This window comes from Dipodomys ordii, unplaced genomic scaffold (assembly GCF_000151885.1).
Source record: "Dipodomys ordii isolate 6190 unplaced genomic scaffold, Dord_2.0 Scaffold85, whole genome shotgun sequence".
Lineage (NCBI taxonomy): Eukaryota > Metazoa > Chordata > Mammalia > Rodentia > Heteromyidae > Dipodomys > Dipodomys ordii.
This window is the reverse complement of record NW_012267301.1, coordinates 6,736,067-6,759,383: the sequence shown is the minus strand read 5'-3', so window position 1 is coordinate 6,759,383 and position 23,317 is coordinate 6,736,067. Positions and strand designations below refer to the sequence as shown.

The following is a 23,317-nucleotide window of genomic DNA, read 5'->3' as shown; positions in this document are numbered from 1 at the left end:
GGCTTTTTTCTTTTTGCTTATGTGGTGCTGAGGAATCAAACCCAGGGCCTCAGGCATGCAAGGCAAGCACTCTACCACTGAGCCACCTTCCCAGCCCTGTCTGTAAGACTCTTACCTCCAATTAACCACCAGGAAACTAGAACAGCCTGAAACTCAAGGTGGTAAAGCACTATCCTTGAGTGAAAGAGCTCAGAGACAGTGCCTAGACCCTGTGTTCAAGCTCCATGACTGATCAAAAAAAAGTCAACACACTGACTATTCCTATACTTTGAATGTAAAGAAAAACAACTAATTATAATAGCTCAAGCCTGTACTCTCAGCTACATGGAGGCAGAATGAGGGGACTGTCATGTGAGATCAGCCCAGACAAAAAAGTTCACAAGAATACCTCAATCGAGGGCTGGAAAGGTAGCTTAGTGGGAGAGTGCTTGTCTTGCATGCATGAGGTCCTGGGTTCAATTCCTCAGCACCACATAAGCAGAAAAAGCCAGAAGTGGCACTGTGGCTCAAATGGTAGAGTGCTAGCCTTGAGCTGAAGAGCTGAAGGACAGCACCCAGGCCCAGAGTTCAGGCCCCATGACCAACCAAAAATATTTTTTAAAAAGAATATTTCAATCGATGGCTGGGTATGGTGGTGTGTCCCTGTCATCTCAATGACACAGAGACGCACAAATAGGAGGAGTGCAGTCCAGGCTGGCCCTGGCATAAAGCAAGACTCATCTCAAAACATACCCAATGTAAAAAGGAACTGTGGAGTGGCTCAACTGGTAGAGTCTGCCTTGCAAACCTCAGTATTGAATTTCCTTTAAATAGCACTATCATACTTCATAGCTATTTGCCTAACAGAACCCAAAACTTCTTTGAGTATAAATTTCTGTGGGTAATTATCAAGTTGAACATTTTCTTTCAAAGTTCTCAAGACCAGCTGGGTATAATCCCAGCATGCAGGAGGATGGTAAGTTTGAGGGCATTTTAGGCTACATATTGAGACCCTATCTCAAAGTAAACAAAGCAACAAACAAATACTGCAGAAGAAAGCTTCAATTTACTTCAAATAGAGGAAGTTTAAGAATTCCTGAATCCTATTATTAAAGTTGTAAGAAATTCAAATGAAAATCTCTATTCTTTTGCTTCAGAATTGTAACCCACACCATTTAATTACCTACAACTAGATACATCTTTACAAGCAAGTTTAGAAATGATGAAAAAAACAGCACTTTTTCCTTCAATATCCACTTATGAGCTACCAAGGATAACAAAGGACATTCCCTGCCTGGAGGGAATTAAACAAAGCCGCCTGTCTCCTTTCTTCCAGACATCACTAACATCCAAAAAACAAAAACATCCTAAGTGGGACACAACATTACTCAGGGGAGAAATAGGTGAGGGCATCACCTCAAAGTGGTTACGCAGAAGCGACAGAGTGCTGTGCTGCCATGGTGGGTAGTTCTTGGCCACGTAAATGGTGCAATGCGAGGGCCTCTGAAGTGGCTGCTTGTCTGCCTTCTGCAAAGGAAGGAAAAAGGACAAACACTGGTTTTACACAGGCCAAAAGTGAGAATGACTCTCCCTTAATATATATTACCATTGCCTTAACATTTAAAATATACATGCTACACAACTATAGTTATAGTGAATACAGACAACACAATATATTTTAATCAGTGTTCATTTTCACTATTGCTAAATGTTATTTGACCAATAATGTTTAAGAAATGATCTCTAGGAAACACTGTGTGTGTATATATATGAAGAAAGCAAGAAGGGGGAATCAGAGTAAGAGGGGGTGAATTTGGTCAAAGTATATTACATGCATAGAAATATACTAAATGAAACCCCTTTGAACAACTAATATATATTAGCTAATAAAAATGTGAAAACAAGTTTTAAAGACTTCACCTTCCCTTTAGCTGGCATTGTATAGTTCTTAAGCCGCAGTCTAAGGTCATGTGCTACTTCCATGAGATACTGTGAAGAGCGGATCAAGGATTCATCCACAGGCCCTGCCACAGGCCAGGAAGCATTCATAATTGAGTCAGTCTTTTAAAAATAAAACAAAACCAAGGAAAGATTCAGTGAGATTAGATAGTACAATGACTTAATAGTTCTCGCTTACTGTTACATACCAAAGTTACCATCTGTAATTGTGTGCTCAAAGTTCAAACCTGACTACACATAACACACTTCTACAGTTCCTGATCTAATGTTCCCAAGAATTCAAGCTGTGAAGTCTGACTCTACATTCTTAATTAACATTCATTTGTACAAATGTATTAATACCCACACACATATGCTCACTTTCAAAGAAAATTATGTAATGCTAATTTGCCTAAATTTAGTCATTATTATATAAATTACGCACACTCAGTTTTTATCCTATTAATATATCCACTATTGAAAGTATGGCTATTCAGTATAGCTTACAAGCACATTCTGTATCATAAATAAGTTGAAAAATACAAACCAGCCTCACTAAGAAGGTTGAAAGGAAACATTAAACCAGCCAATGTACTTATTGTTGGCAGGTCTAGAATAGATGAATTTATCTTCACAGTAAGAATGTTAATATAATATCCTTGAACGTACAGTCCAGTATATATAAAACAAGTTTGTACAACTATGTGCTTCTATTCTTTGCTTATAAGCAGCTCGTAACAGTTTTTGTCTTTTACAATATCTTTACTTTTTAAACACTTGGAAGAACACTATAAAAATACATGCATTCGGGCTGGGAATGTGGTTTCGTAGTAGAGTGTTTGCCTAGCATGCATAAAGCCCTGGGTTTGAGTCCTCAGTACCACATAAACAAAAAAAGCCAGAAGTGGTACTGTGGCTCAAGTGGTAGAGTGCTAGCCTTGAGCTAAAGAAGCTCAGGGACAGTGCCCAGGTCATGAGTTCAAGCCCCAGGACAGGCAAAAAAAAAAAAAAAATACATTCAAACTATATCTGAATATATTCAACTTACTACAAATTTTCTAACAGATGAGATTAGGTAGGAGATAAACATGCACATGTTTTAAAATACATACATTGGGTATACACAAAAGTACCTATATAATTTACTGTCTTATTAGCTGTTTCAACCCCTTATAATTATGACAATAAACCAGAATCTTTTTTTCAGAAACTCATTTTCTGCTTTTTTCTCTAAGTGACAATTTTATTACAATGCTTAGTTAATAAGGTCAAAAACAAAGCTAGTCCATACCTTCCCCAGGAGTGTCCAGATGTGCTCACACACATGTGGACAGAATGGAGCCAAAAGAAGTGTCTGAACTTCTATAAAGCGGAACACCAGTTCTCTGTGCATCCCTTCTATGGCCAACTCACGGTATTTATCTTTTGCAGCCTACAAAATTTCAAATTGTTTACCATTTCCCTCACCTTTTTTAAAACAAAATAAAGTCAGCATTTCTGTTGTATTTTTTACTCTTTTTTTTCAATTCCATGAGAGATTATTACAAAGCTTTTACTTCAAGAAAGTTTCAGCCTTTACTCAAAATATATTGTATATATTAATTATTTCAAGAAAAAAATGTTTCATAGGCATTCTATACTGAGAAAAGCTAAATAATATTAACTGCTTTAAGCATGCTGGCTTTGAGCAGTCTATAGGAAAGATGTTAAATATCAAAACAGCCACAAACACAACACACTGATATTCTCAGCACTTCTCCTTGTTTAATTACATCTGAGAACCAAGTTACATAAATCCCAATGAGAGATTTTACAAAACTAATTGAAAAGGAAAAAAAAAACAGCATTTTTACTGTATACACTTGAAATGCGATACATGGAGAAATACTGACATCTTGTGGAAGACCTCAGAAACCATTTGTCTCAAGTAAATTATAATTTCATTTTAATCAGTTTTAAATATTTGTATAGAAAGGGTGGCTGCTTTTTGGATTTAATCTCATATGCTCAAAGTTCAGATAGGAACAAAATACTTTACATTAAATGAACACAGTAGAGAAAAGGATCAATGAAATGACAAAATCACTATCTACTAAAGATTTTAAAGTTTCTTAACAAGACTTTGATCTGTACTTTAGACATGGAATTAGCAGGACAGGAAAGGGGGAAAAAATACATCATATTCACATTGACTTCTTTTAGATACCAAAAAAATAGCATACCTGAAACTCAAAAAACCCTGTTTTCAAAGCTTCTTTAAACATCATCTTTTCATAATTTTGATCTGTCTTTATGATTCCTGCATTCATTTCACTATTGAATAAAAACATTCAAAAAGTTATTGAATTTAAGGGCTACTGTATTTGTGTAAGCATATGTGAATATATATGAATACATGTAGATATAATATATATATGTATCTTAAGTAAGGACTAATATGCATTCATAGAAGCACTGAAATGACAGTGTTTGACTTATTTTTAAGTGTCCAGCACAATGTTTTAGTGATTAGCTACCCAAGTGTCCCTTGGTCTATTTATGTATCAGAATGCTTTCTAAAGCCCATGTTTTAGTGTAAATAATGAACTGAAAACATTAATAAAATTTAAGGTAATCGAGTGAAGAAAAAAAAGTGTTCATGAAAAAAAAAAAGTCTTCAGCACAGAAACAGCTTCATGCTCCTGAAAGCTACCAAGTGCAGTATCTCTGTTGTCTAGATAGATTGCCGTAAGTATCATCACCTTTTACTGTGAGAGCTCCTATTTAGCTAATGATATTTTTTTGGGAATTCCTTATTGCAATCTGCATTGTGAATCTCCAATAAAACACAAAGATGCTTCAAATAAGGTTTGTAGCCATACTTTAATGACTGCATTTTTAATACAATACTGGATACTTAAAAACATGTCCCATATAAACAAATGATCAACAGTACATGAAAAAGTGCTCAGCATTACTAATCAGTCATGAGGAAATGCAAACTGAGAATAATTACTATCAAAAAGACTAAAAGAATTAACAAATGTTGGGAAGGATGTGGAGAAAAGGAACCTTAGCCCACTGTTAGTGGAATTACATGTACAGCATTATGGAAAAGAGTATAGAATTTCCTCAAACAGCCTCAGATAAAACTACCATATGATCCAACAATTCTACTCCTGATTTGTCCAAAACAAACAAAATCAGTCTGTCAGAGACATTTTTCTCTCCCATATTCACTGCAGCACTATTCACCAAAATCAAGAAATTACAAGCTAATTGCCCATCAACTGATGAATTGGTAAGAAAATGTGGTGCTCTAGGTTGGAAATGTGGTTTAGTCAGAATGCTTGCCTAGCATGCATGAAGCCCTGGGTTTGATTCCTCAGTACCATACACAGAAAAAGCTGGAAGTGGTGCTGTGGCTCAAGTGGTAGAGTGTTAACCTTGAGCAAAAGAAGCTCAGGGAGAGTGCCTAGGCCCTGAGTTCAAGCCCCAAGACTGGCAAAAAAAAAAAAAACACCCTGGTATTCATACACAATGAGCATATAAAAAAATGAAATCTTGTTGTTTGCGACAAATGATTTTGAAAATTTTTACCACAAGGAAATGATAAATGTTTAAGAAGGTAAATTGTTTAACATTATTGAAATACTATGTAATTATCAGGTAAGGTGATATATGCCTATAATGCCAGTGCTGAGGATACAATGGCAGGAAGCTTTCTATGGTTTATACAGGCTTCCTCCTCCCATTGCATTGTTTATTTTTAAAGATGCACAGAATTCATACATCTGTGAATTTTCTATCTTTATTATTACATTTACAGTTGGTGCAGTGCTCTTCTGTCCTGATCAACAAGAAAGAGTCATGTCACATTCATGACATGAGTAACACCAGGGCTTAGAATAGTTCCTGATACAAAAAAGTTAATGAATGTCTTGAATTTAAAAAACAAAAAGGCTTTTCTCCTTTTCTCTTAATTTACTTTCCCTGGAACTACCTTAGTTATAAGAACAGACATTAGAGACAGAAACAAATTTACATCCTAGGTTTCAATTACTAGCTTCAAGGTATTTAATAAAATATATTTGATTCTTCTAAACCTTAGTTCTTTATAAAATGGAGCTACTAATATCTCTATAATGATTTGAGGTGAAAGTCAGATAATGGATGCAAAGTACTTAACTGGACCTGGCACAAGGAAGCCATCAGTGAACAGTAGCTATTGTTATCATCTAACATGTTTGAGAAAAGAAAAAAAGCAAAAGAAAACTTAAAGACCCACCAGGACTACAACTCCAAAAGCACATAGCAGTTGGGAATCCCAGCTTACCTGGCAAACACCTTGTCATTGAAAGTGCTGGCAGGACCGCTTCTTAGGCTGTCCCAGTTGGCAACCATTTCTTTCACCCACTCCACCCAGGTGTACAGACGGAGAATACCTGCATCTGCCATGGCTTCCACAAAGTTGGCATCTTCCACAGTGTCACCAGCATCAGCCAGAGCCAAGCGCATTCCTAAAAGAAATAAAGGGAAAATCAATCAATGAACTAAAAATATGGTTACTAAGTATCAACTCTGTATCCAGATATCCACAGATAAATTAAGAAATAATAAAAGTTTTAAAGGACTGCTTGGATCAACAGCAAATATCAAAATCACCAAAAGTTGGCTGGCCACCAGTGGCTCACACCTGTAATCCTAGCTACTCAGGAAGCTGAGATCTAAGAATCACAGTTTAAAGCCAGCAGTGGGGATGAGACTCTTATCTCCAATTAATCTCAGAAAAAGCTGGAAGTGGCACTGTGGCTCAAATGATAAAGTGGTAGAGTGATAGCCTTAAGCAAAAGGAACCCAGGGACAGAGTTCAAGACCAAAGACTGGCACACAAAAAAAATAAAGTCACCAAATGTAGGATCCCTAAGTAAGTTACTAAAAGTATTTGAACCATCTCTATCAATCTGCATACACTTAGCATCAATATGTTTCTTCTTAATCATGCTGAGTTAATGAGATAAAGTAATCTTTAATGAGGCATTGGAAGTAAATTAGATAAACTGAGGATAGCTATATATTTCTTTGTAGTTTCTCTATGAACATCTCAGACTCATTAACAAGTAGCAAAATATTACAATATTTTAAAGCATGAAGACATACTGATGATTTAGGTGTTCAAATGCAAATTTAATTTTTCAGTCCTAAAATTAGGTTCATTCAGGGGCTGGGAAGGTGGCTCAGTGGTAGAGCGCTTGCCTTGCATGACTGAGGCCCTGGGTTCGATTCCTCAGCACCACATAAGCAAAAAAGAAAAAAAAGCCAGAAGTGGTGCTGTAGCTCAAGTGGTAGAGCGCTAGTCTTGAGCTGAAGAGCTGAGGCAGCGCCCAGGCCCAGAGTTCAGGCCCCACTACTGGACCCAAAAAAATAAATAAAATTAGGTTCATCCAAATATTTCATTAATAAAATGACATTTTTAAACTCTCAGCTTTTAAAACTACCAAAACCTTCACACAGAAGCCCGTGTCTATAATCCTACTAGGTTCTTGGAAAACGGGAATATGAGGATCATGGTTTGAAGTCAGCACAGGAGAAAAACTGACAGGACCACATCTCAAAGAATAATCTGTATATAGTGGCTGGCACATACCTTTAACCCAACTCTGTAAGGGGCATAGGTTAGGGGACTGTGGTCCTAGTCTGCCCAGGAAAAAAATTTAAGATCCAATCTGAAAAATAACTAAAGCAAAACCTGAGGGTACGGCTACTATCAACCCCCTGCCAAAAAAATAAGAAAGAAAATACTGCAGGAGGAGACTAAAAATCCATTAATAAGCCTAATTAAATTAATAAATTAAACCACAGGACATGGCCACAGTGGAATGCTATTAGTGCTGAAAAACAAGAAGAAAGTCATTACATACTAATATGCAGTAATATCAAATCTATACACAACAGTACAAGTAGTTTATGTGGGCACCCTTAGCATTATACAGGTGGTAGATGAAGACACAGATGGTGGCATCAAATATCTGTACACCAGAAGCCCAAAGTACTTTTTAGTCTTATTTTGAAATAATTTTACTCTTAACAGAACAAATATTTTTAAAAAACTAGTAGAGTTAAAAATAAATGTGTGCCATCACCCTGCTTTCCTAATGTAAGGAATTTAACCATCATTTCAAACCAGAATGCTAACATTAGTATAAATATCATTAACCAAATTCTACACCTTATACTAATTTGCCAGTGTTTCATATATCTTTTTACTGTTCCAAGACCCACACCAGAATAGCACATTTCATTTTAGTGCTGTGTCCCCTAGGTCTCTTCAAAGTGACAGCTTCTTAGTCTTTCCTGTCTTTCACGACCCTGACACTTCAGATGAATACTGATTATTTAAGAGAACTGCTCCCAATTTTGGTTTTGTATGATGTTCACTCATGACCTGGGGAGTTTATAAACCTTTGGCAAGAAAATCACAAAACAGATGTGTCTATAGTGTATCATACCAGGAAGACATATGATAATGACATGACTTACAGCTGGTATTGCTAATAGATCTCTCAGTTAAGCTGTTATAAACAAGTTTCTCCTTATAAAATTACTCTTTCCTTGGCAAATAATAATACCTTAGGAGAGATACTCTGAGGATATGCAGACCATATTTCATTTGAAACAATCTGTAATAATTATTACTATAGTTAGTTTGCGCAGTGATTTTAGGAAATAAATATTTTTACTCAATATTCTTACATTTATTCATTGGACTTCACAAGAAAAAGTGTCCTTACTCCTATATAGATTTGTCTATTCAATAATTAATATACATCAGTGTGCACTTACAAACAGTTATTTCATTCACTGGGTACTAATCAATACTATCATTATGTACTTGGTTACATAAACTATTCTTGCATAGGCCATTAGAAGCCCCCTCAAGCTGTCTCCTGTTTGTTTCAATATGTCCCCCATATCTGGGGAAAGGGCACCATTTGGAAGTATAGCCCTTGCTCAGCAAGACTGGGACTCTAGATTTGATCCTTGGCATGAAGGAAGGAAGAGAAGAAGGAAAGAAGGTAGGGAAGGCAGGAGGGAGGGAGGGAGGGAGGGAAGGAAAAGACTTGGCAAGGTGCCACACACCTGTAATCTCAGTACTCCTGAGGCAGAATCAGAACACAAATTAGAAGCCAGCCAGCCTGGGCTATATCATAAAGTACATAACTCTGTGCTTGAATGAATGAATGAATGAAACAAAAAGACCAAAAATAACCTTATCCTTTCCTAAGCTCCTCCTTACTATTCTGGCACCATACATGTTCCACTTATCCTGTGTATTTTCTCTGCTCCAGCCCTCAAATCCATCACTTTTCTGAGAAGCTCCAGTTCCTCAGAGAAAATGATATTTAGAAAGTAAGTTCTGAATGCCCTTTGTTTCATTGCTGCTGAGGCGTCACTGCCCTAAGCATTCTCAGTAGGCAAAACAAGAGAGTTAATGTTATGCACACATAACATTAATATTTATTATATACATGCACATAACATAAATTTCATGCAACAGGAGGTGTAGTTCAAATGCTAAATCATGAACCATGAGCAGAAAAGCTGAGTGAGAGAAGCCCTGAGTTCAAGCCTGGTAATGGCGCACACAAACAAAAGTAAATCATGAGCTCAGGATGCTGGTTCACACCTATCATCTTAGCACTTGGGAGGCAGAGGCAGGAGGATCATAAACTACAGACTAGTCTGGGCTACAGAGTGAAGACCCACCAAACATAGATAGATAGATAGAGAGAGAGAGAGAGAGAAGAGATAGACAGATAGACAGAGATCTCCCAAATACAAATATATAGATAGCAAATGTTTTTAAAATCATGAGCTCATACTTATTCCAACTTCAATTTAATACCATTCAGTTTATTCTAGTCTTCCCCATTTACTTCATTTTCTGACAATAAGTTAAGACAGCAGTTCTATTACATACAATGTATTTTTACTGCTTTTTTAATCCAGTGTACAGTTTCATAATTGCTTCTATCTCTTGTAAGAAACACATCTGTTACTCTTAGTAGCAGTACTGTTACACAGTTCTTTTTGTCTTTAGCTTTGGTATCTAAGCAATAGGCTGTTTTCAAAATTAGTTGTTCCCTATTTCTTTCAATAAAGTCCAGATTCCATTTGCAATATAGACATGACCATTTGTTACTATGAATGTTCCACTTGCAGTCTCCTACCCACACAACCTAGCTGATTTTAACTATGCATTTACATTTAGATATAAGAAACACTACTATGGTTTTAGTGCCAAAGCTATAGAAAAGAAATACTCAGGAAAGTATCTCCCCTTCTTTATCCTTAAGGACTAGCCAATTGCCATCCTCCCCAAGCCTTTCCTACCCACCTCACAGGTAACTAATCTCTCCAGTTTCCAGCTAATCATTCTAGTGCTGTTCGTAAAAATTAGTGGATATGTAAATTCTTCTATACCCTACTTTGGTAATGAGAAGTATACACATCACACATTCTTTCCCAGATCTGTTGGGGTTTTTCCCTGAAAATGTACATACTAGAAATCACTCTTACATTCTTACAAGTCTTGCATAATATTCTGTATGTGGTTGTACACTTGCATACTTAGTTTATTCACTAACATATGCAAAACCACTTGTTTGGGTTGACTAATGTTTTGCAGTGATTAATGAATACATGTTTGTACTGTTAGAAGTGAGATTGTTTAGCCAAGACAAGTTTTGTTAGGAATTGCCATAGCTGCTTCCAGAAACACCAATTTACATTTCTACTAGTGATACAGGAAAAGCAAACACAGGAAGAAATTGCCAACTTAATAGCAAATAAATCAGTAGCTAGGGCATAAGAGAAGGAATGTTTTTAATATACATGCTTCTCATATCTTCTGAATACTGAACTACATATATATATTACTTACTTAAAATCAAATAATATTTTAAATTATGTGTTCTAAGAAACAGAAATAGTTCCAATAGACAACTCAACAAAAGTTATAACTAAGGTTGAGACTCATTGGTTTGTATTTGTGACATATATAGAAATGTAACAGTGAGCCAGGCGCTGCTATCTCACTCCTGTAATCCTACCTACTCAGGAGGCTGAGATCTGAGGACTGCAGTTCAAAGCCAACCTAGGCAGGGAATTCTGTGTGATGTGCTCCAATTTAGCCACCAGAAAACCAGAAATGGCACTGTAGCTCAGAGTGGTAGAGCACTAGCCTTGAGCGGACAGTGCCCAGGCCTTCCCTCCCCCCCCCCCCCCCCCACACACACAAACTGGGGATGTCATTGTCCAAAAAGAAATGGACTCTTAACTGAGCCAGTGGCTCATGCCTACAATCTTAGCTACTCAGGAGGCTGAGATCTGAGGATTACAGTTCAAGGCCAGCCCAGGCAGAAGAGTCTCCATGAGATTCTTATCTCCATTAACCACTCAAAAACCAGTGACAAAAAAAAGCAACAACAACAACAAAAAAAAACAAAACAGAAATGGTGCTATATCTCAAGTGGTAGAGCATTAGCCTTGAGCTGAAGAGCTGAGGGAAAGTGCCTAGGCGGAGTTCAAGCCTCACAACTGACAAAAAAAAAAAAAAAACAGAAATGTACTTTTTACCTGATTTATGTAACTGTAACCCCTCTATATTATCACCTTTATAATAATTGGGGGGGGGGGCGGGACAGGTCCTGGGGCCTAACTCTGGGCCTGGGTGTTGTCCCTCAGCTCTTCAGCTCAAGGCTAGCGCTCTACTACTTGATCCATAGCACCATTTCTGGATTTTTTTTTGCTTATGTGGTGCTGAGAAATCGAATCCAGGACCTCATGCATGCAAGGCAAGCACTCTACCACTGAGCTACCTTCCCAGCCCTAATAATTATTTTTTAAAAGACGAAAGAAAAATCATTTGGGGGAACAACAAACACACAGGACAAATGTTGAAAAAGCTTTTGTGGGTTCAGGAAGTCTATCAACAAGTTTAAATCTTAGCAGTTACCATGAGTTTCATTTAAAAGAAAACTCTAAGCTGAGCGCCAGTGGCTCATGCCTATATATAGCCTCCTAGCTACTCAGGAGGCTAAGACCTGAGGACTGTGGTTCAAAGCCAGCCTGGCAGGAAAGTCCATGAGACTCTTATCTCTAATTAACCACCAAAAAACCAGAAGTGGCACTGTGGCTCAAATGGGAGAGCACTAGCCTTGAGCTGAAGACCTGAGGGACTTCTGTCACCCAGGCCCAGAGTTCAAGCCCCACAACTGACAAAAAAAAAAGAAAGAATAAAGAAAACTCTAAACTCATAATTTGTTCCTGAACACATATCTGTAGTTGTGTCTTATATAAAATACTGTCATCCATCTAGAACATAAATATTTAAAAATTTTGTTAGAAGTGAAGGAAAAAAAGTAACACCACTTTTTTTTGTTTTATTTGAGTAATTATATAGTTTTTTTATGTGTATTTTAACCAGTCTTCTGTAATCTAAGAATTAGAGCCTATGCGACAGCAATAATAAAACATATACTCACCATCTGCTGAAAATTTGTCAGCAGCTTGAGTCAAAGTGAGGAAGTTGCCTGTAGATTTTGACATCTGAAATAGAAAGTCAATGTCAGTCCTCAGTAAGAATATAGAGATATACATATAGATAAATAAAATAAACCAGATTAACCAAATAACATTCATCAGGTTGTCCTTGACAAATGAAGAAAAAAGAATTCAAGACATGGAAGGAAAATATACATGACTTTTAGAGAAGCAAAACAGAAGCTAGATCAATAAAGTGATTTAGCTAATCAGAGCTACATAGAGATAAGCCTGATATTCAGTCCACTGTGGTTTCCATCAGCCTATACCGCCCTCTGGTAACTAAGTTACAAGTGTTGAATAATTCCACTAGATGCAGAGTCCTTCAGTTAATTATGTAAAGAAGAGATTTAGAGCATTCAGAATCACTCCGAAATGGGATGGACTAGTTTATGAGGTTAGAGTGAAGATTTCAAGAATGATCCTGTCATTACTGTCATAGTAACTGATCAAACTGCTGGGCGCTAAGGCAGTACATCTAGGAAGCACTATAGAGTATAACTACTTATAATGTTTTAAAATCTTTATGCCATGATTATATTACTGATGTCAAAGAAATAATCATCACATCACTTTTCTGCTGTATGATAGCAAGTATACTATTCTACCAATGTTAATGTAGCATAATGAAGTTAATAATATAGCATAACAAAGTTAATATAGCATAACAATGTTCACATGAACACAGAAAATGTCATAGTCTAATGGGATTTGTGTGTGTTTGTGTGTATGTGTATTATTCAGTTGGTTGGCACAGTAGCACACATTTGTAATCCAGCATACTAGGAAAGCTTGAGGCCACTCTGGGGTACATAGTATAACCCTGTCTCTAAAATTAAAACTGAACTTAAAAACAAATGGATATGTATATTTATGCATATTATTCCACTTTGACTAACAAAGAAGAAATGAGTTCAATTATCAAGTTAGTTGAACAAAAATCTTTATAGATCTTTATAGATAGCCTGTTTATAATGACTCATGCTTCTAAAAAACTGTATTTCCATCTAATGAACAGATTTTCTTAAACTTTTTAATTACCTTTAATTTTTAGGATACTGGCTGGATCTGGTACAGATACAAATTTGTTTCAAATGCCACTGTTTGAATCTATATCTATTTTCATTATTCCATAATACTTAGAATAACTAATACTCTGTCATTAATATTCCACTGGTTATAGCAAAATTCATTAGATGTAATAAATCTAAATTTTACTAATGAGAAACAAATAATACTATCACCTTTATCTTGTTTTGCTGTTGTTTTTGAAGAGGAGTATTCTTCTCTAATTTGTATATGTATTGGAGGAACAAATGAGGCTTCTGGTCAAGAAGTCTGCACAACCTTCTATTATTAAGGATATAGATTAATGGCATAAAAGCCAAGTGGTCATGGGATGGATATGTCTGAAATCCCAGCTACTCAGGATGCTGAGACAGGATGATCAAAAGGCCAAACCCAGCATAACAACTTAGTAACTCTGTCTCAAAACAAGTTTACAAAAGGGTTGGGAATATAATTCAGTAGCAGAACACTTGTCTAGTTTGCACAAGACCCTGATTCAATTAGGAGTATAAAGAAAAGAGGTAGGAAGATAAATTTTTGTAACTTGTAAAAAAAATTTTTTTTTAATGAACATTTTACCAGCAATAATGGTGGCAGGATAAGGATGGTATACTACCTGGGAAGAAGGATTAAATAATTTAGGGGCTATAGTATAAAATAAAACCATTTCTCCACTAATAAGAGAAACAAGGTCAAGTTTAAGATCTTTATGCTTACTATCCTTATGTTTTCTTTCCTTTTTTTTTCTCTCACTCTCTAGTCACAATCTTGCCATTCAACACAAGTGCTGGAACATTTTCCCTACTCTACTCAATTAATGCTAACTATTCCACTTGATTAATTTCTGAGACTAAAATTGTTTATGCTCTCAGTCCTACAGATTTAGATAGGTTTCAGCTTTCATTAAATTATATTCCTCATTTCTTCCAGTAAAAAATTACAACTTCCAAAATTAGAAAAGCCTTCCACAGAACTGTAAATTTTAAGGGGCAATGAGCCTTACCTTCTCAGAGTTGAGAAGGAGATGTCCATTTGCTCGAACAGCTACAGGCCATTTGTCTCTTCACAGGGAAATGTTTCAAAACAAAAAAATTAAAGATTACAGTTTAGACTTATAGTATTGAGGTAGAGGTTAACAATTAGTAAACATTTGCTAAGAAATGTCCAAGGATATCTACTGCAGTGCTCTGAGCAGCACCCCTACTTGTGTTCCCATTTTTAAAAGGAAACAAAAAGACAGCGGTAAAAAATTATGGCATAGGTATGTATTAGCTTTAACTACTTTTTAAAAAATAGGCAGGGGACTCCTCCCCTTTGGACCCTTCTCTAGATGGATAGTCTTGCTAATTTTCTTTCATGGCTTTCCTTTCGCTTTCAAATAAACTTACTGTTTACCTTAAATAAATTTTTAAAAAGCAGGGCTATATGTATGAATACAAAAAGATTATTTTACAGAATAGTGTATAAAATATGGTAGGCAAAAATGTAAATGCTGCATACAGACATCTGATGTTAATATATGCATACACACTTTCTTCCAGATGAATCACAAGATAACACTAACAGTAATGAACTGAGAGGAGTGGTAGTGCCACAAGGGTGAAAGTTCACTTTGAACTTTTTACTCTTTTACATACTCTTTGAATTTTCAAGCTGTGCACATTCCTTCACTCATTTTTTCTAGCAACGAGATCATGTGGAACATAATGAAAACAGGAGTTCTAGAGCCAGACTCTCTGGATTTGCAGTCTAGTGCTGCCACTTACTAGGGTGTTTGGGCTGTTACTTGACCATATTATGCCTCAGTAAATGTCTTTTAAATGTGACTACCACAGATCTTCCTTGATAACTTGGACTGATGACTAAAGCAGTTACTATAAGTGATTAATGTGATTAAGCCACAATGTGTGGCTTGAATTGTCTTTATTCCTACATCTAATAGGTCAAATAAATTATTAGCACATTATTAATGCACCTGATACTTTGGTAGCCTGAGGTAGGAAAGATTTCTAGCTGTCACAGGTAAGAAGAAACATGCTTTCTATTTTAACATACATGTGTGTGTGTGTGTGTGTGTGTGTGTGCACGCGCGTGTATATGTGCGAGTGTACATGCACATACACCAGTTCTAGGGCTTGAACTCAGGGCCTGGGCACTGTCCCTGAAGTTTGTACTAGAAGCTAGTTCTCTACCACTTGAGCCACAGCTCCACTTTAGGCTTTTTGGTAGTTAATTAGAGATAAAAATCTCATGGACTTTCTTGTCCAACTTGCTTTCAACAATGATTCTCAGATCTCAACCTTCTAAGTAGCTAGGAAGATAGGCATGAGCTACCAACACCCATCTTAGTATACTTTTAATTAAGAAGACTAATGTAACTGGCAAGTCTAGCAGTACATTCCACAATAATTTCTTAGATACTTGAAAACATAAAATACATTCAATAAAAATCAATAAATGCAGTCTATATTTTAGCATTCACCTTTGTTCTGGCCACATTGCCACATGATTATAAAGGTAATATGAAAGATGATTTGGAATAAGATCCTTGCCAGAGGTTCGAAGATCCACAGGATACCAGTACTCAAACTCCTGCTTTAACTGATCTAATTTTTCCTTTGGGATCTGAGTCTTAGGAAATGGAGCATTTTTAAGGAAAACATAATCCCAAACTTCCTTTGTCATTTGTTGTGGCCTATATTAAAACAAAGCAAACAAAACACATACATGTATGTATATATATATATCATATACACACACACACACACCACATTTACATACACATTACACTATATACACAAATGCATAATAAAAATTCTCTGAAAGAATCAAAAATTTTAATCTAACCACAAATTAGGAATCTTTCTCAATATAGCTACAACATCAAACAAGGACAAAAAACTCCTACAAGAATGAAGAATGAATGTTAATAGAGGGGCTATTGATTAATTTTTTAATTCCACAGTTAAAAATAACAGCAAATTTCTGCTAACTGGACTCTTATGAAAATTAAATACAGAAGAAAACGTTCAGTACATAAATCAAATGATCACAACACTTGCTAACAAGCTATGTTCCTTTCCCTTAACTTACCCTTAAATTTACCAACCTGATTCCAAGTGGAGATTCTGCCTGTCCACTCAAGTTACCCCCCTGCAACAGATGTGCAACTGTGTAGAACGCCATGTAAATAGTGGAATCTGAGAGTGACTCGATAAGCCATTGTTCATCCCATGGCAAGCGAGTGCCTAAAATGTCAAAAGAAGAAAATTTATGCCTAAGGAATTGTAGAGACCTCAAAATCTGCATTTTCAACTCACTCATTTAGGAAGTTCTTTTTTTTTGGGGGGGGGGGTCCGGTCGTGGGGCCTGAGCTCTGGGCCTGGGCGCTGTCCCTCAGCTCTTCTGCTCAAGGCTAGCGCTCTACCACTTGAGCCATAGCGCCACTTCCGGCATTTTTTCTTTTTGCTTATGTGATGCTGAGGAATCGAACCCAGGGCCTCATGTATGCAAGGCAAGCACTCTACCACTGAGCCACCTTCCCAGCCCAGGAAGTTCTTTAATTCTACTTAAATAATAAGTAAAAATAAACTAAAATAGTAGATAAGAAACAAAACAGGTAAAGCTCTGAACTCTTCCTATTAAAAAAAAAAAGTCACAAAACAAAAAAACTACATAGGTTAAAAGGACATATTTCTATCATCTGATAAATGGTAGAGAATCACATCCTGGTTTCCCTTGTCCTCTACCAAAACCTGTCACTTACAATTCAGAGAAAAGGTAAAGATGTGTAATTGCTGGGTAACAGATAAGCCATTCAAACAGAAATGTGTGCACTTTGCTTACCTAAACCATAAGTTCTTGAGCAAGCATGTTCTTGAAGCCAGTCTAAGGAAGCCTCAAAATTCCTCCTCGTCTCCTCACTGAATCTGAAAAAGCAAGAGGCAAAGTGTCTCCCTTTGCCTTATTTTCTCCCATGTTTCTTATCTCATTTCCCTCCTTTCTCTTATCTTACGTTTCCAAGTTCTTCAAGCACTGAGAAGTCTGTTTTTTCCAGTGTTCTTCTCCATAATCTAAGTACCTGGCAATGGACAAATTATTGTTTGTTAGTTTTTAAGTCAGATGGGAAAAGTGACAGACAGAATTTTCAATAAGAGAGACTAACCACTGGTCACACAGAGCCACAACACATTCATCTGAAGACCTGGATATGACTTGTTTCTCAGGTTCCATGTAAATCAGTGCATCCCCCTAAAACAGGGCAAATACAAATGTCAGATAACACAGCAAATTAACCTCCATTCCTTGAGGGTGATAAAAGCTACTTTTTAAAGAAATACCTTATGTCCCCAATAATCAAAACTCACGTATCCCTTTCTTCCCTCTCCCCAGGGTTGAAGTTACGTGCCCTTCCTTCTGCATTAACATTTGTTTTTGAAATGACATACATCTTTACAAAATTGGCAATTTTCCCTAGGCTCATCAGTGAAATTAAGCCTCACCAGTGAAAAATGAACATATTTTAGCAGCTCCTAGTGTTATGGCTTGATAGTTAGGTTTCCTATGACATTTGTTTCATTATAAAGATAAAATTGCCATGAAGCTAGGTGCTGGTGGATCATGCCTATAACCCAAACTACTACAGAGCTGAAATTTGAGGATTTGAAGTCAGCCCAGGCAGTAAAGTCCATGGGATTCTTATCTTCAGTTAGCCATCAAAAAGCCAGAATGGAGTTATAGCTTTTGTGGTACAACACTAACCTTGAAAACAAAAATTCAGGACAGTGCCTCTGTCCTGAGTTCAAGCCCCAAGACCGGCAAAAAAAAGTTACCTAATTAACTATAATTCCCAAGCACTGATGACTCACACCTATAATCCTACCAACTTGGGAGTGAGAATGGGAGGATCAGTTTGAGACCAGTCTGAGCAAAAAAAGGGACAAATACAGTAAAAATTAATCCTACCACTAATTCCCCAATGAGCTCCCAAATGTATAGACTTTTTAAGTCAGTCACTAGAAGAATCTTCTGTGTAACAACTCAAGAGTCAACAGTAACATGGATAAACATTAGGGCTTCCCCAAAGGCAATAGCTCTTTCCCAGATTTCTTCTAGTGGAATAAAGTGACATTTCCTACCAATGAACTAAAAGGTTCATAGGGCTAAAAGTAGCTTAAGCTAGGTAGAAAAGGTTTATTACAAAAATGGAGGAAAGAGGTAGAGGTGAAGTAAGAAGTAAAGCACCAGCCTGACGCTGGTGGCTCACATGTAATCCTAGCTACTCAGGAGGCTGAGATCTGAGGATCATAGTTCAAAGCCAGCCCATATGAAAATGCCCTGAGACAATCATCTCCAATTAACCACCAGAAAACCAGAAATGGTGCTGTAGCATAAGTGGTAGAGTGCTTGCCTTGAGCTGAAGAACTCAGGGATAGCACCCAGGCCTAGAGTTCAAGCCCCACGACTGACAAAAAAAAAAAGTAAAGCACCATAATTACACCAGTATCTAAAATGATTACTGACCAAAAATATCATTAAAGTTTTCTGTGTGTGCTTAGTGTTTTTGAATACTATTTTCATCCACATTACAGGTAGGATATTCAAGTTAAATGAATTACTAACTAGGTCTATTTTTGCCATAAAATCTTAATATGGCTCCAGATTCAACAGAATTTACTACTGGTCTATTAATTAACAACTCTTTCAAAATAGCCTTCAGAGGACAGTCTCTCACATACAGCATCTATCATCTTTTTCTGAATAGTCTTCTTTACATCTTGAATCTTCTTTCCTTTAAATCCATCCACCAACATTATCTAAAAGATGAGAGGGAAAAAACACATGTAAAACAATGAAAAGTTACTTTGACCTTTTCCTTCAAGTTAGCCCTTACTAGTTTTCTTCTACTCCTAAAACCTAAATATTTTTAGTGTAAAATTATCAATTTATAAGCATACTACTTACGTTGGGATAGCTTAGACAACTGATATTTATAACACACTTTCTTTTAAGAAAAACTGGGATAGCGATTGTGAGCACAATTAGGAACTTCCATTTCTCAGGCTTCCACAAAAAGATGTACTTCTACTAATGTGTAAAAACTGATGGTTTTATGTATATACTAATGGATGGATGAATGGATGGACGGATGCTTCTCTTTCTAAACCTTCCTATTATAAGCCTACTTTTCTTCAGCTTGCCTCTTACATGAAAGATTTAATTCTAAGTCAAGTATTAGCTGAATCTCCATGGACACAGATCTAGGCCAGAAACTTTTCACAGCTATCTTTAGTAGCCAACCTTACATATGTCATCCATGGACCTGACTCTTGTATCTCCCTCAAGTAGTTTCTATGTTAAGTGAAAAAGACAGTCCTTGGTGACCTTCTAATAATTAACATATCAAAAATCCTCATTACATACTTAAGCTTCATTATGAAGTCATATTCAATAACCATCATGATACAGTGATTAAGAATACAAATACTACTATAGCCAGGCATCGGTGGCTCACGCCTGTAATCCTAGCTACTCAGGAGGCTGAGATCTGCGGATCATGGTTCAAAGCCAGTCCTGGCAGGAAAGTCCATGAGACTCTTATCTCCAATAAGCCATCAGAAAACCAGAAGTGGTGCTGTGGCTCAAGGGTAAAGCCAGTGACCTTGAGCTAAAGAGTACAGGGACAGTGCCCAAGCCCAGAGTTCAAGTCCTACAACCAATAACAAAAAAAAAAAAAGGAGTACAAATACTTCATACAATCTCAAAATGACTTTTCAAAGCCAGTATGGTCTGAAAAGTCCAAGAGACTTCATCTCCAAAATAACCAGCAAAAAAAAAAAAAAAAACCACCAAAAAACTTGAGACACGATTTGAGTGGTAGGGCACCAAGCAAGCAATCAAGACAAGCAAGCATTTGGTACTGCCAAGAAAGAGAAAGAGAGAACGAGAAAGAAAAGAACATATCCTGGAGTTAGGCTACCTAATTTGAACCGTATTTCAAACCACTAACGGTTTGATTGCCTTGAAAAAATTACTAATCTCTTTATGCTTCAACTTCCTCATTTGTAAAATGTCAATAACAGTGCCCACTACACAGGATTATTCTGTGGAAAAGTTACACTGTGTAGTGCTATGTTAAGTGTTGGCTCATTACCACCCAAGATATATAAAACACAATTGGCTAGTCTTGGTTATCTAGGAAAATGAGAAAAACAAAAATTTTCAAAAGACCCTGAAAGTCATCATTTGAACCTCAAGTAGATAAACTCTTGGTTAGGTTTTAGCAGTCTTCTTTCCATGGCCATCTAAGCCACATTAATGGGCACAACCGAGAACAAAGAAAGGTTCAGAATAGATTTGCTGTGTTCACCTGGCATTTAGTAGGCACTAAATTAACAAATAAATTAACAGACTGAAGTTGCCTAACCAAAAAATGAACTACTTAATTAAAATAAAAAGGAGCCAGGCACCAGTGGCTCATGCCTATAAAGCCTAGCCACTCAGGAGGCTCAGATCTGAGGGTCACGGTTCAAAGCCAGCCTGGGCAGGAAAATCCAGGAGATTCTTATCTCCAACTAACCACCAAAAAGCCAGAAATGGCGCTGTGGCTCAAGTGGTAGAACGTTCACCTTGAGCTGAACAACTCAGGGACAGTGCCCAGGCCAGAGTTCAAGCCCCACAACCAACCAAAAAAAAAACAAAAAAAAAAACTAGGAATTTAGAAAACAAACATGAGGGCTAGGAAAGTGCACCAGTTGTAGAGTGCTTGCCTTGCATGCATGAGGCCCTGGGTTCAATTCCTCAACACCACATAAGCAAAAAGAAAAGAGCTGGAAGTGGTGCTGTGGCTCAAGTGGTAGAGTGCTAGCCTTGAGCTGAAGACCTGAGGGACAGCGCCCAGGCCCAGAGTTCAGGCCCCATGACCCGACCCAAAAAAAAAGAAAAAGAAAAGAAAACAAACATGAGGGGCTAGGAAGGTGGCTCAGTGGTAGAGTGCTTGCCTCGCATGCATGAGGCCCTGGGTTCGATTCCTCAGCACCACATAAACAGGAAAAGCCAGAAATGGCACTGTGGCTCAAGTGGTAAGAGCGCTAGCCTTGAGCTGAAGAACTGAGGGACAGCGCCCAGGCCCAGAGTTCAAGCCCGATGACCGACAAAAAAAAAAAAAAAAGAAAGAAAGAAAAGAAAACATACATGATTTCATAATAACTTCAAATCAATATTAACACAAATCAGTATATTACTGAAACTAATTTTTAATCTTTTTAAAAACCATCAAGCAACAAAATCACCAATCATAGAACAAATCAAATACAAAAATAAAAATTATCACTTACACCTTCATAAAATCCTTTCAGATATAATTTCTCCTTTGCTTCTGCAAGTTTTTCTCGGTCATTCTGGCTCTGAATTTTCAACTCATCACAAACAGTTACAGCAGCAAGATTTCCAAAGCCTGGGATTTCAATGACTGGGACCTACAAAGAACAGCAATATCAACATTCTTGGGAGCTGGGAATGTGGCTTAGTGGTAAAGTGCTTGCCTAGCATGTAGGCAGCCCTGGATTCAATTCCTTAGTACCACACAAACAGAAAAGGCTGGACATGACACGGTGGCTCAAGAGGTAGAGCATTAGCCTTGAGCCAAGGGATAGTGCTCAGGCCCTGAGTTCAAGCCCCATGACTGGCACCAAAAAGGAATCTCAATGAACAGACACAAATATAGCATATAGGGGCTAGGATATATAGCTCAGTGGCAAAGTGCTTGCCTAGCAAGAATAATGTACTGGGTTCAATCCCCAATACCAAAAAAGAAAAGAAAAATATATATATAGCTTTTTAAAAAATAGCATATATATTAAGTCATTTCAAGTTGTGCATATCCTTACAGTAGTAGCACGTATTAAGTAATCACAGAGGACTAATTTACAATGTGAATGTGAACCGAACTCTGTACCAACCTCACCACCTCCAGGTCTCAATCTCTACCACAACACAGGCAAAGCAATGTGAACAACATTTTTTTTTTTTTGCAGTGCTGAGAATCAAACCCATGGCCTTGCTCATGTTGGGCAAATACTTTTTCACTGAACTATATCCCTTACTAAATCTTCTGAATTCTTCATGAAAGTTATTCTACTAGTAATTGCTTTTCCCCTACAGGGACTAACATGAAAGTATGAATATAAAGCAATTACTAGGACTATGTTAAAAAATACTAGGGTGGGGAGGGGGGACCAAGATGGCGATGGGGCAGTAGGGAAACGCCACAGCTCTCTCCAACCAAAAAGAGAGTTCCAACGCTTAATCTCCCCAAGAGACCGACAACAACAAAAAGACAACAACAAAAAGACGAACACTCAGAGAAAAACCAGAGGTGGAAAATAACAAAAAAAGAAAGAGAGGAAAAGAAGAATTTCAGAACAGAGAAGAGCGAAGACCCCACCCCCAACCTTTACTGGCCGCGCAGCAGTGCGGGGGCTGCCGGAGCCCCAGAGACACAGGGGGCCGCTTGCAGATCACCAGGTACCAGTTCGCAGAACAGCGGATCGCCAGGAACAGAGAAACCTACCAGCCGGGATTCTCCACGAGGATCCCACCCCCACCCCTCACTCTCCACCGGAGCGGAGAGGCTCCATCCCGCCAAAGCCGCCCGGCACCAGCAGCGCCACAAAGGAACCTGTCGGCAGACCACCCGCCAGATCGCAACGACCCGGCAGGGGCCGCCCAACCCAGCCCGCAACTCGGA

The 23,317-nt window shown here is 37.5% G+C and overlaps 1 protein-coding gene across 1 annotated transcript in view; it reads right to left on the bottom strand.

The window, feature by feature from the left end:
* Lars (leucyl-tRNA synthetase) overlaps positions 1 to 23,317 on the bottom strand; it is a 71,465-nt gene that overhangs the window by 13,607 nt on the left and 34,541 nt on the right. Inside the window, exons 13-26 of the mRNA XM_013025498.1 lie at positions 21,906 to 22,046; positions 19,308 to 19,385; positions 17,735 to 17,820; positions 17,585 to 17,650; positions 17,416 to 17,498; positions 16,679 to 16,817; positions 16,052 to 16,264; positions 14,573 to 14,630; positions 12,444 to 12,507; positions 6,233 to 6,416; positions 4,140 to 4,230; positions 3,209 to 3,349; positions 1,900 to 2,040; positions 1,396 to 1,506 (exon numbers count right to left, since the gene is read on the bottom strand). Coding sequence (XP_012880952.1) covers positions 1,396 to 1,506; positions 1,900 to 2,040; positions 3,209 to 3,349; positions 4,140 to 4,230; positions 6,233 to 6,416; positions 12,444 to 12,507; positions 14,573 to 14,630; positions 16,052 to 16,264; positions 16,679 to 16,817; positions 17,416 to 17,498; positions 17,585 to 17,650; positions 17,735 to 17,820; positions 19,308 to 19,385; positions 21,906 to 22,046 — 1,596 coding nt within the window. The remainder of the gene's footprint in view (positions 1 to 1,395; positions 1,507 to 1,899; positions 2,041 to 3,208; positions 3,350 to 4,139; positions 4,231 to 6,232; positions 6,417 to 12,443; positions 12,508 to 14,572; positions 14,631 to 16,051; positions 16,265 to 16,678; positions 16,818 to 17,415; positions 17,499 to 17,584; positions 17,651 to 17,734; positions 17,821 to 19,307; positions 19,386 to 21,905; positions 22,047 to 23,317) is intronic.